Genomic DNA, 16783 nt, shown 5'->3' with positions numbered 1-16783 from the left:
TGTTAATTGAAATGCATTCCAGGTGACTACCTCATGAAGCTGGTTGAGAGAATGCCAAGAGTGTGCAAAGCTGTCATCAAGGCAAAGGGTGGCTATTTGAAGAATCTCAAATCTCAAATATATTTTTATTTGTTGAACACTTTTGTGGTTACTACATGATTCCATATGTGTTATTTCATAGTTTTGATGTCTTCACTATTATTCTGCAATGTAGAAAATAATAAAAATAAAGAAAAAACCCTTGAATGAGTAGGTGTTCTAAGACATTTGACCGGTAGTGTACATCCACCTATTTTTTTGTTAAAAAGCCGGCTGTTCCGACCAAGATCAAACTCTGTTGAGGGTGTAGGATGGCCTGACTGGATTCGGAGTGTTTCCAGATCTACATCTCTTAGTTGAATGGCATGCTCATGTTCCTGTTCTTGTCTTTCCTTGTGCTTTAACTCTAATTTCTGTTGCTTCAATCTCTCCTCACTTTCTCTTTCCTTTTCCTCAAATTTCTGTTGTTCCCATTTTGCCTTTAGTTCTAACTCTTGCAGTTGTATGTCTACAGGACTCACCCTACTACCCGTAGCAACCTCCCTCTCCGGAAGGATTTCCTCTTCTACCAAAGCAGTACCGATCAACTCTTTGACTACTGCTTTTGGATCGCCTGATGCCACCTTGATGTCATAATGCTTTGCATTGACGATCAGATTCACCTTCGTACATTTATCTAGCCTCTCCCATGTGGGGTTTTCCACAAATGCTTCCAACTTAAAGTTAATGTTTAAAATTGAATAAGCCTGTGTGTTTATGTAACTTCTAAAATGATCTTACATCAGTGACAGAAACTACCACAAAAGTGTCTTCTGAACACTCAAGGATCAGCGTAGGTGATTAGAGCGACTACCATACTCATGGGAAACAAAATCCCGGACGAGCCCCGATTTTGTTACATTCCCCTGCAAGAAAACCAAATACTGTCGCTCAAACAGAAGGGGGAACTAACACTGAGTCACTGACAACAACCAAAACGAAACAAGTGGGGTTTTAGGAGGGGTTCTGAAAGACACTCATGGGGGTGTCCACTCAAAGTTGACTAGCAACAACTGGAACCTAAGACACCCACCATGAGCGGCCACTAAATTTGCTTAAGAAGAGGCAAACAAAAGAAAAACCCACACCGAACTTAAAGACAGAAAGCAAACCAAAAAGATGGAGCAAAACAAAATCAGGGAAATGTTTTTCTAGAACTCAAAGTAGGGCGAAGCAACTAACGGTGTTAACTGTCCACATCCATCAAAAGCATTGGGCCAGCCACTGTTAAATAGCCCCTGGGCCAGCACAGGTGAAACACCTTCCCATTAACGAGATGGCAACCAGCACAGGAATAACACAAACTGACAAACGAGGTGACACCAATCAGCGTGCCCTACGTGATAACGAGCTATACGCGCTTAAGTCCAACCTCCAAACATAAATGGAACAACCAAAACCTGTAACGTGGGACCTAATCATAGAATTACATAGAATCCCTATTAATTGAATAGTATCTCTCTGGGCCTAGTTGTAAAGATTTTTCATTTAACTTTTAAAATGTGTTAACTTTATTGTGGCATAAACACAACTAGTCATGATGTTTTCATCTGATTGTCAAACAGTCACTTCAAAGGGCTTCTTTACTAGGCTACCCGCGCATGTTCATCCACTCGCAACATACAGTGTCTTCAGAAAGTAAAAATAAATAAATAAGAAGTATTCAGAACACTTAACTTTTTCCAAATTTTGTTATGTTACACCCTTATTCTAAAATTGATTTTTTAAAAATAATCCTCAGCAATCTACACACAATACCCCATAATGATAAAGTGAAAAGAGGTTTCTAGAAATCTTTGCAAATGTATTAAAAATAAAAAACAGATACCTTATTTACATAAGTATTCAGACCTCTCGCTATGAGACTCGAAATTGAGCTCAGGTGCATCCTGTTTCCATTGATCATCCTTGAGACGTTTCTACACCTTGATTGGAGTCCACCTGTGGTAAATTCAATTGATTGGACATGATTTGGAAAGGCACACACCTGTCTATATAAGGTCCCACAGTTGTCAGAGCAAAAACCAAGCCATGAGGTCGAAGGAATTATCCGCAGAGATCTGAGAAAGGATTGTGTCAAGGCACAGATCTGGGGAAGGGTACCAAAACATTTCTGCAGCATTGAAGGTCCCCAAGAACACAATGGCCTCCATCATTCATAAATGGAAGAAGTTTGGAACCACCAAGACTCTTCCTAGAGCTGGCCTCCTGGCCAAACTGAGTAATCGGGGGAGGAGGGCCTTGGTCAGGGAGGTGACCAAGAACCCGATGGTCACTCTGACAGAGCCCCAGATTTCCTCTGTGGAGATGGTTGTCCTTCTGGAAGGTTCTCCCATCTCTGCAGCACTCCACCAATCAGGCCTTTATGGTAGTGGCCAGACGGAAGCCACTCCTCAGTGAAAGGCACATGACCGCCTGCTTGGAGTTTGCCAAAAGGCACCTAAAGACTCTCAGACCATGATAAACAATATTCTCTGGTCTGATGAAATTAAGATTAAACTCTTTTGCCTGAATGCCAAATGCCATGTCTGGAAGAAACCTGGTACCATCCCTACGGTGAAGCGTGGTGGCAGCATCATGCTGTGGGGATTTTCTTTCAGCGGCAGGGAGTGGGAGACTAGTCAGGATCGTGGCAAAGTACAGAGAGATCCTTGATGAAAACCTGCCCCAGAGCGCTCGAGACCTCCGACTTGGGCGATGGTTCACCTTCCAACAGGACAACGACCCTAAGCACACAGCCAATACAACGCAGCAGTGGCTTCAGGATAAGTCTCTGAATGTCCTTGAGTGGCCCGGACTTGAACCCGATCGAACATCTCTGGAGAGACCTGAAAATAGCTGTGCAGCAACGCTCCCCATCCAACCTGACAGAGCTTGAGAGGATCTGCAGAGAAGAATGGAAGAAACTCCCCAAATACAGGTGTGCCAAGCTTGTAGTGTCATACCCAAGAGAATTCAAGGCTGTAATCGCTGCCAAACGTGCTTCAACAAAGTACTGAGTAAAGGGTCTGAATACTTATTTCTAAACTAGTTTTTGCTTTTTCATTATGGGGTATTGTGTGTAGATTGGGGGGGGGGACAATTTAATCAATTTTAGAGTAAGGCTGTAATATAACAAAATGCGGAAAAAGTGAAGTGGTCTGAATACTTTCCGAATGCACTGTATTTCCAGCCTCCAAACAGTGGTGAATGCAAAGGGACATCTGTTACTCAACACCCAAAAGTGTAATGACATTTGGCAATTGTCATTAGGCCAGAATCTATGCGTTTCGGTGTCGGCCACTCATCTCTGCCTTGGCAAAATGTATGTGTTTTCGTCTAAACACATCGCATTTTGGAGCGTAGCTACCACCCGTTTTTTTGTTAGTCATTTAGCAGACTCTCTTATAATGTTTAATGTCTCTGACGTGGTAATGATAAAAAGTGGTGTAATAGCCTACAGTTTTCATGACATTTTGTTTTAATTATTGTGATAGGCTCATGTTTTACTGGTAAGGCGTACACCCACTATTTATTTTGCCGGGACGCCGTACTGGACTATATCGCCTTACTTTGACCCCTGCTTATGGTATAGCTGACCCTGCTCAATGCTGATTTAAATGAGGATTTTAGACAAATCTGACAGATGACCAAATATCAGGACACATCTTTTAGAAATCACAGTTGAGAAATTATATTTATAGTCACAGAGGGCAATTGCAAGAAACTTCATAAGATCATTTGTCAGTTAATATCCATTATTGCATTATTTTTTAACACTTTTTTTTTGGAGAGTTTGAAATTGGGATCCTTTGCTCTGGACAAGGGAAATTAATAATATTGATAGTATTTGGAAAATTCACAAATTCTCCAATATGAAATTACCCTAAATGTGGGGCAAAGCTGCGGGGGTGTGCTATGCCAGTGGTTAATGTATTTAATCCTTCTTTAAACGTTTTTTGTGCAAGTAAGCCTCCACCAACTACACTCTTAGAAAAAAGGGTTCCAAAAGGGTTCTTCAGCTGTCCTCATAGGAGAACCATTTTTGCTTTCACGTAGAACCCTCTGTGGAAAGGGTCCTACATGGATCCCAAAAGGGTTTTACCTGGAACCAAAAGGGTTCTTCAAAGGGTTCTCCTATGGGGTTTATGTTCTAGATAGCACCTTTTTTCTAAGAGTGCAGGCTACTCAGGAACCATGCGCAGGTCTTGTACCATTTGCATATGCTGACTCCCTTCTCGCTTTAGGTCTTCACAGTAACATTGAAGTGCTTTGACCCGTTTCTTTGGCAACACATTTTTTTTTTTAGATTTGGTGCAAATCCATTTGGCATGTGATAAATTAGGGCAGTGGTTGCTTTTTAAGATAATTTTGAGTTGAGTAGAGAATTTTGAATTTAGTTTATTTTGAGTTGAGAATAAAAATATTTTTGAATTTGAATAAGAGGGTCAGCTATATTCAAGGGACAGTTTTATACAATCATGCTGCTGGTGACCCACAAACAGACCTTTTTCAACTAATTAAAGTAGATGTAGCTCTTGATTAGTTTAGCGTTTTACAAGGCTACAGGGTCGGAACAAAAGCATATCCATGGACCGTGCTCAAGACCAGGAATGAGGAACAATTCAGATAAGCACATGTGGATGCTCCTTTTGTTGCATTCACGAATAGGCTATCTGGTAATACAAACATCAGTGAACATTTACCCAAAATCTATTTTCCCAATCTAACCGTGAGGTTGTTTCTGCTCTGTGCAACTCTGCAGATCTCATAGGAAAGGCCTGGGTTTGTGTAGGTTGGAGATGACTGAGGCAGAGACTTACTATAAAGCTCCTGCTGATTCATGGCTGAAGCGCCGGCTGTGGGCCTACAGACACCCTCAAATTCCATGGGATCACTGTCAGCAGAGGGGGCCTTCCGCTCCTTGTAGACAGCGCCTCCTGGTGGGAGACTTTGTGATTCTCGCCCTGACAGCCATGATACTGCTTCTCCTTCGGAATTACCGCGGCATTGTCATCAAACGCATCTGCCAAGACCAGGATGAGAGCTCTGCATAAGCTATGTGGAGGGACCAGATGATCGAGGACTGAAAGGCACTACCATAAAAATATAATTAGTAGAAAGGGCAAAGCCCATCAGACCAAAGCAATTTGACTGCACCCTCATGGGTAAACTCAGTATGGCTGACATTGCATTGCAATTCTATTTCTATGGGGACTACAACTGTTTCTGCTCTCTTGCCACCTCCTTTTGACAGACTGGCACCCAGGCTAGGTCTATTCCATATCATGATGATAACCTACAGCAAAATTGACAATACATGCATTTTAAAAATGTCCTCCATTTGAAAAAAGAGCAAGTCTGTAGGGATTTTCTGTCGGATTGAATTACTTTTACGCAATTAACATTCATTTAATGCCTTACTGTGATTAAGATTTGCATAATTCACATTCCCATTTATTCTGCACTGTAAAGCCTAAAATAGACCAAGTGCTGAAAGTGGCACAAGTATAATTACAATGTAGTAGGCTAATTAAGGACAATGGATGCTGTGTGTGTGTGTGTGTCACATATAGGCTACAAAATAAGTTTCCTTTCCACACATCAGTGCCTACTCAAAGTCATGACATTATGCACTAGGCCTACATTGGCTTGTGGAGAAAGGTAGTAATTGCCTTACAATTTAAAAATAGATATAGCATGTTTAAAATCATGTTAATTACATGTTGTAATATATGAAATATTGGAATGATTAGCTTACTTTATAGGCTATTGTATGAATGTGTAATAAAACTGACCTGTTCACAACTTGATGAACCTCAAAACGGAGGTAGCCTAGCCTACAATCAATAGGCCCTAATAACGCTATATAGTAAGATGGATAGCCCATTAATTAATACGGTCATTGGGGTAGTAGTCTACTAGTTCATTTACTTGAGCTCAAAGCCCCTCTCCCTCATCAGCGGCAGTGCTGCCACCTTGTGTCAGTTGGTCCTGAACACAATGTGGAATGCATCTCATATTTCTATCAAAACTTTGAGAGATCCTACGTAGAATGTCTTTAACACATCGATACCCTATTTTTATTTGTAATATATCCTGCCTTCAAGTTGGCCTGTATGGAAGAAATTGAAATATACTGAACAAAAACATAAACGCAACATGCAACAGTTTCAAAGCTTTTACTGAGTTACAGTTCATATGAGGAAATCAGTCAATTGAAATAAATAAATTAGGCCCTAATCTATGAATCACATGACTGGGAATACAGATATGCATCTGTTGGTCACAGATACCTTAAAAAGAAACGGGCCTCACAATGGGCATCAGGATCTCGTAATGCTATTTCTGTGCATTCAAATTGCTATCGATAAAATGTAATTGTGTTTGTTGTCCGTAGCTTATGGCTGCCCATACCATAACCCCACCGCCACCATGGCGCACTCTGTTCACAACGTTGACATCAGCAAACCGCTCGCCCACATGATGACATACATGTGGATGCCATACATGTGGTCTGCAGTTGTGAGGCTGGTTGGCCAAATTCTCTAAAACGACGTTGGAGGCGGCTTATGGTATAGAAATTAACATTCAATTGTCTGGCAACATCTCTGTTGGACATTCCTGCAGTCAGCATGCCAATTGCATGCGCCCTCAAAACTTGAGATCTGTGGCATTGTGTTGTGTGATAAAACGACACATATTAGAGTGGCCTTTTATTGTCCCCAGTACAAGGTGCACCTGTGTAATAATCATGCTGTTTAACAAGCTTCTTGATATGCCACACCTATCAGGTGGATGGATTATCTTGGCAAAGGAGAAATGCTCACTAGCAGGTGTGTGCACAAAATGTGTGCACAACATTTTAGAGAAATACGCTTTTTGTGCATATTAACATTTTCTGTGATCTTTTATTTCAGCTCATGAAACATGGGACCAACACTTTACATGTTGCGTTAATTTTTTTGTTCAGTGTTGATGGATGTGGTGCGTAAGTGTGGTTAAAGGAGAGAGAGCATTTAGCACAATGTGTTGCTCGCCAACTAGGCAATGCATTTGAAGGCTGTTCTCAGTCAACCCATCTACACCTTCTGTCCAGACTAGTAGTGCAGTGCGGGTGATGGGGTGCTGCAACTAAGTCACAGAGCATTTGATATTTTATGTATTCAAGCTAGGTGGCAAGGTGGCTAACATTAGCTAGCTGGCTGACATTAAGTTGGCTAGGGGTTAGGGTTAAGGTTAGGCTTAAGTTTAGGAGTTAGGGTTGAGGTTAGGGTTATCTAAAAGGGTAAGGTTAGGGTTAGGGGAAGGGTTAGCTAACATGCTAAGTAGTTGAAAAGTAGCTCAAAAGTAGTATGTAGTTGAAAAGTTGTTAATTAGCAAAAATTATTCTTTAATTTTTGTCTTAAGTAACCATCTGTCTTATGTAACCATACCAAACTTAACATATCATACTAGTTTAATATTGGATATTCAGCTGATATATATTCTCTCTTCAATAGCTATCGAACAAAGTATGCCATGACTATGAAAATAGTATATTCTGAATCAGGGGTAGATGGAGAACAATCCACACAAACAGTACCAGTCAAAAGTTTGGACACACCTACTCATTCAAGGGTTTTTCTTTATTTTTACTATTTTCTACATTGTAGAATAATAGTGAAGACATCAAAACTATTAAATAACACATATGGAATCATGTAGTAACCCAAAAAGTGTTAAACAAATCAAAATATATTTTATAATTGAGATTCTTCAAATACCTATTCCTGTGGCGTCCTCATGAGAGCCAGTTTCGTCATAGTGCTTGATGGTTTTTGCGACTGCACTTGAAGAAACTTTCAAAGTTCTTGAAATGTTCCGTATTGACTGACCTTCATGTCTTAAAGTAATGATGGACTGTCATTTCTCTTTGCTTATTTGAGCTGTTCTTGCCATAATATGGACTTGGTTTTATATTTTATATTTGAGATTCTTCAAATACCCACCCTTTTCCTTGATGACAGCTTTGCACACTCTTGGCATTCTCTCAACCAGCTTCACCTGGAATGCTTTTCCAACAGTCTTGAAGGGGTTCCCACATATGCTGAGCACTTGTTGGCTGCTTTTCCTTCACTCTGCGGTCCGACTCATCCCAAACCATCTTAATTGGGTTGAGGTCGGGTGATTGTGAGGCCAGGTCATCTGATGCAGCACTCCATCACTCTCCTTCTTGGTCAAATAGCCCTTACACAGCCTGGAGGTGTGTTTGGTCATTGTCCTGTTGAAAAACAAATGATAGTCCCACTAAACCCAAACCAGATGGGATGACATATCGATGCAGAATGCTGTGGTAGCCATGCTGGTTAAGTGTGCCTTGAATTCTAAATAAATCACAGACAGTGTCACCAGCAAAGCACCCCCACACCATAACACCTCCTCCTCCATGCTTTACGGTGGGAAATACACATGCAGAGATCATCCGTTCACCCCCACCGCGTCTCACAAAGACACAGCGGTTGGAATCAAAAGTCTCCAATTTGGACTCCAGACCAATGTCCATTGCTCATGTTTCTTGGCCCAAGCTAGTCTCTTCTTCTTCTGTCCTTTAGTAGTGGTTTCTTTGCAGCAATTTGACCATGAAGGCCTGATTCACCTCTCCTCTGAACAGTTGATGTTGAGATGTGTCTGTTACTTGAACTCTGTGAAGCATTTATTTGGGCTGCAATTTCTGAGGCGGGTAACTCTAATTAACGTATCCTCTGCAGCAGAGGTAACTCTGGGTCTTCCATTCATGTGGCGTCCTCATGAGAGCCAGTTTCGTCATAGTGCTTTATGTTTTTTGCGACTGCACTTGAAGAAACTTTCAAAGTTCTTGAAATGTTCCGTATTGACTGACCTTCATGTCTTAAAGTAAGGATGGACTGTCGTTTCTCTTTGCTTATTTGAGCTGTTCTTGTCATAGTATGGCATTTAAAATGCAAGAGAAAGGCCACAATATTTGGGCTCCTGAGTGGCACAGTGGTCTAAGGCACTGCGTCTTAGTGCTTGAGGTGTCACTACAGACCCCCGGTTTGATTCCAGGCTGTATCACAACCGGCCATGATTGGGAGTCACATAGGGCGGCGCACAATTGGCCCAGCGTCGTCCGCATTTGGCAGGTGTAGGCTGTCATTGTAAATAAGAATTTGCTCTTAACTAACTAATAAAGATTAAATGTAATATTGCATTTTAGGCGCTATTTAGATTTTGGCCACTAGATGACAGCAGTGTGTGTGCAAAGTTTCTGAATTATCCAGTGAAGTATTGCAATACTGGACTATTTTGTATCAAATCTGCCCAAATGTGCTGATTATTCAACTGATACATTTTCAAGTACATAACTATAGAGAACATACAAAAATGATATGGTAATACAAAATGTAAGTAAACACACTCCCAGGAATGTCATACATGATGGATCATTAGCTTATACACTAACTTTCACACATCTAGACGGCCAGGCGGGGTGGGTGTGGCGCCAGAGACAGCAGGGGTTCAAACTGTAGAACCCAGTTCCTACATTTGAATATAAAAATTGATTTTATCAAACAAAACTATGCTACATTTTATCTCTGGGACCCTTAGGATAACAAATCAGAGCAAGATTACTGAATGTGAATGTATCAAACCAGTTGCCGTGATACGTTTTTTGTTGTTGTGCACTCTCCTCAAACAATAGCATGGTATTTTTGCACAGTAATAGCGCCCCGTGTAGCTCAGTTGGTAGAGCAATGCGTTTGCAATGCCAGGGTTGTAGGTTCGATTCCCACGGGGGGCCAGTGTAAAAAAAAAAAATTATGCACTCACTAACTGTAAGTCCCTCTGGATAAGAGTGTCTGCTAAATGATGTAAATGTAAATTGGACAGTGCAGTTAGATTAACAAGAATTTAAGCTTTCTGCCCACATAAGACATGTCTATGTCCTGGAAAGTTTGCTGTTACTTTCAACAGTCATGCTAATCACATTAGCGCTCGTTAGCTCTACCGTCCCGTACGCGGTACACTGATCCCGTAGAGGGTAACACTTTCTTGGTTACTACATGATTCCATATGTGTCATTTCATAGTTTTGATGTCTTCACTATTATTCTAAAATTTTAAAATTAGTAAAAATAAAGAAAAACCCTTGAATGAGTAGGTGTGTCCAAACTTTTGACTGGTAGCGTGTATATATATATATAGTGCCCTCCACTATTATTGGCACCCCTGTTTAAGATGTGGTCGAGGACTTCCAAAAATTCTCCTTTTTTTTTTAACAACATAGAACCCAAATGCAAAAAAATAGAAAAATCCAACCTTTTATTTAAGTACATTACTTTGGTGGTAAAAAAAAAAAATCACACATTTAGAAAAAGAAAAACTTGAAATCATGTGTCCCACTATTATTGGCACCCCTAACAATTCAGCTGAACATTTTAATTGATTTTTTAAAAAATATATGTTTCTGTAGTTGCTAAAGTTGGTCAGGGTATCTAGGAACTTTTAATTAGTAATTCATGACTTCCTGTTTCCCTGGGGTATAAATATGACGTGACACAGAGGCCTAATTCTCTTACCCATTTGTCAACATGGCAAAGACAAGAGAACACACCATTCAAGTAAGGCAGATTTGTGTCGACCTTCATAAGTCAGGCAATGGCTACAAGAAAATAGCCACTCGCCTTAACTTGCCCGTATCTACAGTCAGAGGAATCATTAAGAAGTTTAAAACAACTGGAACAGTGACAAACAAGGCTGGAAGAGGTCCCAAGTTTATCTTGCCACAACGCACAGTGAGGAGGATGGTAAGAGAAGTAAAAAAAGTCCTAAGCTCACTGTCACAGAATTGCATCAAAGAGTGGCATCTTGGGGTCACAAAGTCTCCAAAACAACCATCAGACGCTCTCTATATGCCAACAAGCTGTTTGGGAGGCATGCAAGGAAAAAGCCTTTTCTCACTAACACTCACAAACGTAAACGTCTGGAGTTTGCTAAGCGGCACTGGGACTTCAACTGGGATCGTGTGCTTTGGTCAGATGAGACTAAGATTGAGCTTTTTGGCAACAAACACTCTAAGTGGGTCTGGCGTAAAACAAAAGATGAGTATGCCGAAAAGCACCTCATGCCCACCGTGAAGTATGGTGGAGGATCTGTGATGCTGTGGGCCTGTTTCTCTTCCAAAGGCCCTGGGAACCTTGTTAGGGTGCATGGCATTATGAACGCTTTGAACTACCAGGACATTTTAAATAAAAACCTGATGGCCTCTGCCAGAAAGCTGAAGATGGGTCGTCATTGGGTCTTTCAGCAGGATAATGATCCAAAACATGTGGCAAAATCTACACAAAAATGGTTCAGCAGTCACAAACTCAAGGTCCTCCCATGGCCATCTCAGTCCCCAGACCTCAACCCAATCGAAAACCTGTGGGGCGAGCTAAAGAGGAGAGTGCATAAGAGAGGACCCAGGACACTGGATGATCTAGAAAGATTGTGCAAAGAAGAATGGTCAAAGATCCCTCTCTCTGTGTTCTCCAATCTTGTGAAATGTTATAGGAGGAGATTAAGTGCTGTCTTGTTGGCAAAAGGGGGTTGTACAAAGTATTAACATCAGGGGTGCCAATAATTGTGGGACACATGATTTCAAGTTTTTTTTTTTTTAAATGTGTGATTTTTTTTTTTACACCAAAGTAATGTACTTAAATAAAAGGTTGGGTTTTTCTATTTTTTTGCATTTGGGTTCTATGTTGTTTAAAAAAAAAGGAGAATTTTTGGAAGTCCTCGACCACATCTTAAACAGGGGTGCCAATAATTGTGGAGGGCACTGTATATATATATATATATATATATATTTCAGTATTCAATAGCTCTTAAACAAAGCTTGCCATGACTTTGAAAATGATATATTCTGAACCAGGGGAGGATGGAGAAAAGCTATTTTTTGGCACTGTCCTATGCACTATACCCCATAATGTCAAAGTGGATTTTTATTTTTTTCTAAGTTTTACAAATTAATAAAAAATGTAAAGCTGAATTGTCTAGAGTCAATAAGTATTCAACCCCTTTGTTTTGGCAAGCCTAAATAAGTTCAGGAGTAAACATTTGCTTAATAAGTCACATAATAAGTTGCTTGGACTAACATGATTTTTGAATGACTACCTCATCTCTGTACCCCACACATACAATTATCAAGACAGTGAATTTTCCTGAGTTGCCGAGTTATAGTTTTGACTTAAATTTACATGAACATCTACGGCAAGACCTGAAAAAGATTGTCTAGCAATGATCAACAACCAATTTGACAGAGCTTGAATAATTTTTTAAAGAATACTGAGCAAATGTTGCACAATCCAGGTGTGGAAAGCACTTAGAGACTTACCCAGAAAGACTCACAGCTGTAATCGCTGGTGCTTTTACAAAGTATTGACTCAGGGGTGTGAATACTTATGTAAATGAGATATTTCTGTATGTCATTTTAAATACATTTGCACACATTTCTAAAAACATGTTTTCACTTTGACATTATGGGGTATTGTGTGTAGCTACGTGATAAAAAATGAACAATTTAATACATGTTTAATTCTGGCTGTAACACAACAAAATATGGAAGAAGTCAAGGGGTATGAATACTTTCTGAAGGTACTATGAACAAAGCTTACCATGACTATTACATTCTATCATCTGAATCAGTGGAGGATGGAGAAAAATCCAAGCCTGTTTTTATTTTTATACTTTTTTTATTTTGGATTTCAATCTTCAATAACTCTTAAACAAAGCGTGCCATGACTATGACAATTATATATTTTGAATCAGGTGAGGATGGAGAAAAATCCACATATTTTTTTTGTTGAAATGTTGATATCTTCATAGTCATGGCACGCTTTGTTTAAATACTCTTGGAGATGGAAATCCGAAATCTTATTTTTTTAAAGAAAAAAAAAAAAAGTGTGGATTGTTCTCCATCCCACCCCTGATTCAGAATTTACCATTTTCATAGCTTGGTTCAATAACTATTGACGAGAGAACCGAATATCCAATATAAAACTAATTTTACCTCGGTCTGTGGGCGTTGCTATCAAATCATTGGTCGTTATTACTGTATGGACCGGGTGTCCTCCTGTTCCTTCTCTCACTTTTCCTGGGAATTGCTGGAAGCTTTCAAACTTCATCATATTTTTTATGTATGTCCTAATTCTAGGCTACAATGCAGGTTTGTTGAATGACAATCTGTTTTTTTTATTGTAAAGCTCTGGGCTGTGCATTCTCAGGGATCTTCGGGAGAGATATTGTCCAACATTTGTTGAACAACCCCCATCAAATCATTGGAGTGGATTTGGAAGTATGATATCGGAAATGAAAGGATACACTTTGAAGTGGACTGTATAATGATTTTGTAGACCTATAGTAGGTTATATTTTTCTGCTAAAGCGTAATAACGAAATCACATTTTGTAGAAGAAAAAAAAAATCCTAGAAGACCAGCAGCCAGTCAAAATGCCATGGGAAATAATACTTTGCGGAATTATGCTTTTGCTGAACATGAGAACGTGTGAAAGCTTCCCCAACAAATTTGATGATGACATTGACAAACGTATTGACCCATTACATGACGTTATCGATCCATTAGATTATGAGAGGATTGATGATGAGTTTGATAGGAATGTAACTGCTTGTGGTGAGTGCTCACCTGAGTTATGTCCCGAGGCACAAGAATGCAGGGCTGGGCTAATTTTGGACAGTTGTGGTTGCTGCCAAGAGTGTGGAAATCTAGAGGGACAGACGTGTGATATTGGCGACAATAATGTATTTTACGGTCTCTGTGGGACGGATCTTCAATGCAAAATTGACGATTTGGATGTTGGAGATGGGGAAGTTGCGGAGCCGCAATGTGTCTGTCAATCGCAAGATGCGCTTTGTGGTTCCGATGACAGAACATACATGAACATTTGTCAGTTTAAAGAAGCGTACTTCTCAAATTCATCACTCAAGATGAAGCGCAAAGGTCCATGCAAAACAGGTAAATCGCTTATTATGATGCTATGCGCTTTGATTTTCGCCTAGTGCTGTCTCAGTCAGTGTAAATGTACTCATCTACAGTTACTTCTAATAAACCGTGATTAAATTGGAGGACAGTAGACAAAAGATGACTTCGGGAAACTAACATTATGGCCAAAACAGAAACAAAGCCTATTCAATCAATCTGCCAGCGAAATAATAATTAAAGTGATATTGGGCATACGAAACACACTTTATTGTCCCATGTAACACTTTGCCATGTTTTAAGAAATACCCGACACAGACCATCAAGTCAGTAAGAAAAATAAATATGGATTAGGGCAAAGTGGTTTCTTGTCAACAGTCTTAGATTTTTCTGACAGAGTAGCAAGAGAACTCACTGAGACTGATCCAGAGGAATCTTTACTCCACCCCCAGGTTTGAGGATTTCGGGGCTGGCCTATACTTTCCCCACAGGCATTGGGAAAGATTTATTGTTTTAACCAGCTCCAGGAGTCAAGCCCCTCTCAGCCTGCAGCTCAGGAGTGAGAGAGGAAATGGCTCGTAAACACCCCAACTCTACCTCTTATTTTTTCAGTGCCGATCATCAAGGTCCCACCCCAGAACCTGGTGAATGTTACGGGCAGTAGCATGGTGTTCCTCTGTGAGGTCTTTGCCTTTCCAATGGCACTGATTGAATGGAAGAAGGATGGCAAAGACATTATTCTTCCAGGAGATGACCCACACATATCTGTCCAGGTGAACCTTGTTCACCTCTGCTGTTGCCTTAGTATATTATTTAATGTTTCCAACAACATACTTACTTATTGGATGATGCAGAAAGATTGGGTGGATTAGGCATAGGTCCTTGGTATTTCATTTTATACACTGCGTCATAGAATTATGTACATTCATTCAGTCCTAAACAGTAGGCTATGCTTAAACATGTCCTTTGTCTGTGCTGTGCTGGACAGTCTCGAGGTGGTCCCCTGAAGTATGAGCTCTCCAGCTGGCTGCAGATCGAGGAAGCTGGCCTGGCTGATGCTGGCACCTACCGCTGTGTCGCTCGGAACGAGCTCGGCAGTATCTCTGCAACGGCTGTGTTAGGAGTTCTAGGTCCAGGTAGTTCTAGAGACAGTTCTAAAGCTGTCACACAAATCTCTCAAAATGACAGAATTCTATGGAGAATGTAGTATATCTTAGACGTGAGATTGACTCTTCTTGATCTGTTTACGATGCTACTGTAGGCTAATAACCCAATCTAATACTTTTTCCAGAGGAGATGTCCGTCTACTTGATGGAGAACATGACGGACATTTTGGAGTACGGCCACTCAGAGAGAGAGTATGATGAGGATTACTACTAGTGATGTCCTCCGTTCTAAGGAATCAGCCCTCACTAACGGAGGTGCTGATGGCATCCTGAAAGTCTTCACAATTGTTGTAGTGTTGCACGTGCAGATTTGGTACAAACTGTTCAGCTTAACCACATGTTTTCATCTCTACATGTAGCCAAGATGGTGAAAGTGGAGAAACTCTTTGGATGTGATATACAACAAAATCACAGGTGAATATGTGTGGAAGTGGATTATGGAAGCGTCTGATCATTCCTGAAGTCTATATTGTACAGTATATAGTACTGAAAGCATAAGGAATGAATGTCTCTGTTCAAACCCAAGCTGTTCAAACCCATTTTCCTTGTGACTATAAGTCTACATTCCAAACCATATAAATGATGTCTTGCAGGAAAGTTAGCCCAACTGTCCTGTTACTGTCTGGTAAAAGGTTTAGCCATCCCCTCAAGATGAACCTGGCATGTGTTCATCCAATATGTGCAACTGGATGTACTCTATGTGGAATGTCTAGGTGCATTGTTGTGTCTCAGAACTGGAATGTATTTTTAGTTGGTTTATAGGTTTCCATCTATCGCTGTAATGCTTGGGCAGATGTGTCAGTAAGCCAAGTCCAGCTCTGGTCGTGGTGGAAAGAAGCCCACAGATGGTTTTAATGTTTTGTGGAGCTCAGACATGAAGAGAAACACCATCTCCTTTGTGTCCTTGTGTCAACAAGGTTCTCCTATGCATTTCCTTTTATAAGAGATTATGGACTACTTTGTACTTGATCTAAATATAGCCATGCCTACTGCATCTACGCAAAGGAAGCAACATCAGACTAAGAATACTATGAATATATTATGAATATGAATAAACTAATTATATTACAAAGATTTGTTATATTATGCTACTTCTGAATATTACAATATATCTAATCATCTCAAAAGGGGAGCTGTGTTTTTCCAAATTATTTATGCTTTCATCTGGATAAAAAAATCTGTATTGACAAATTAAATGTAAAATGCGTACATTTTGATGCGATGATGGATTACTACATACTGTTAGTTGAGTGCATATTGCATTCCCAGAAGAAAGAAATATGCAATAAATGAAAAACAGTAATCACAAACAGTCTCTGAGTGTATTTGCGTGCCGAAGTCCCTTCAGCAACACTGACTGTTAAAGTAATTACAGTCATACTGGTGTAAATCAAAGCCATGCTCTGGACCCCTACTCTTGAAATAATCAGACAATATCCCTGTTTGTTTGCTTCCATTTTATTTTGCTGTGTTATTTCAAGCAGAGCCCCTCATTGGAGGAAACCCCCAGTCAAGGAGTAACTCCCCAACTCTTGGAATCAGTTCATTTTCAACTGTATTCTTTTTTTTATATATATCAAGAGG

The 16783-nt window shown here is 40.2% G+C and overlaps 1 protein-coding gene across 1 annotated transcript; it reads left to right on the top strand.

Annotated features, from left to right (window-relative positions):
- Positions 1–13168: 13168 nt before the first annotated feature.
- Positions 13169–16509, top strand: kazald3 (Kazal-type serine peptidase inhibitor domain 3). The gene is made up of 4 exons (XM_041900564.2): positions 13169–14069; positions 14646–14806; positions 15022–15169; positions 15325–16509. The coding sequence occupies exons 1-4, from the start codon at positions 13547–13549 to the stop codon at positions 15411–15413; spliced, it is 921 nt and encodes a 306-aa protein (XP_041756498.1). The 5' UTR covers positions 13169–13546; the 3' UTR covers positions 15414–16509.
- Positions 16510–16783: the final 274 nt, after the last annotated feature.

The sequence above is a fragment of the Coregonus clupeaformis genome, chromosome 16 (genome assembly GCF_020615455.1).
Source record: "Coregonus clupeaformis isolate EN_2021a chromosome 16, ASM2061545v1, whole genome shotgun sequence".
Lineage (NCBI taxonomy): Eukaryota > Metazoa > Chordata > Actinopteri > Salmoniformes > Salmonidae > Coregonus > Coregonus clupeaformis.
Note: the sequence above shows the minus strand (reverse complement) of the source record. Positions and strands in the feature narration are given on the sequence as shown.

Excerpts from the sequence above, each read along its gene's own strand:
- kazald3 (XM_041900564.2), top strand. The coding sequence starts at position 13,547 with ATGCCATGGGAAATAATACTTTGCGGAATTATGCTTTTGCTGAACATG. Across the intron at positions 14,070-14,645 it reads CAAAGGTCCATGCAAAACAG|TGCCGATCATCAAGGTCCCA; the intron begins GTAAATCGCTTA and ends TTATTTTTTCAG. Across the intron at positions 14,807-15,021 it reads ACCCACACATATCTGTCCAG|TCTCGAGGTGGTCCCCTGAA; the intron begins GTGAACCTTGTT and ends TGTGCTGGACAG.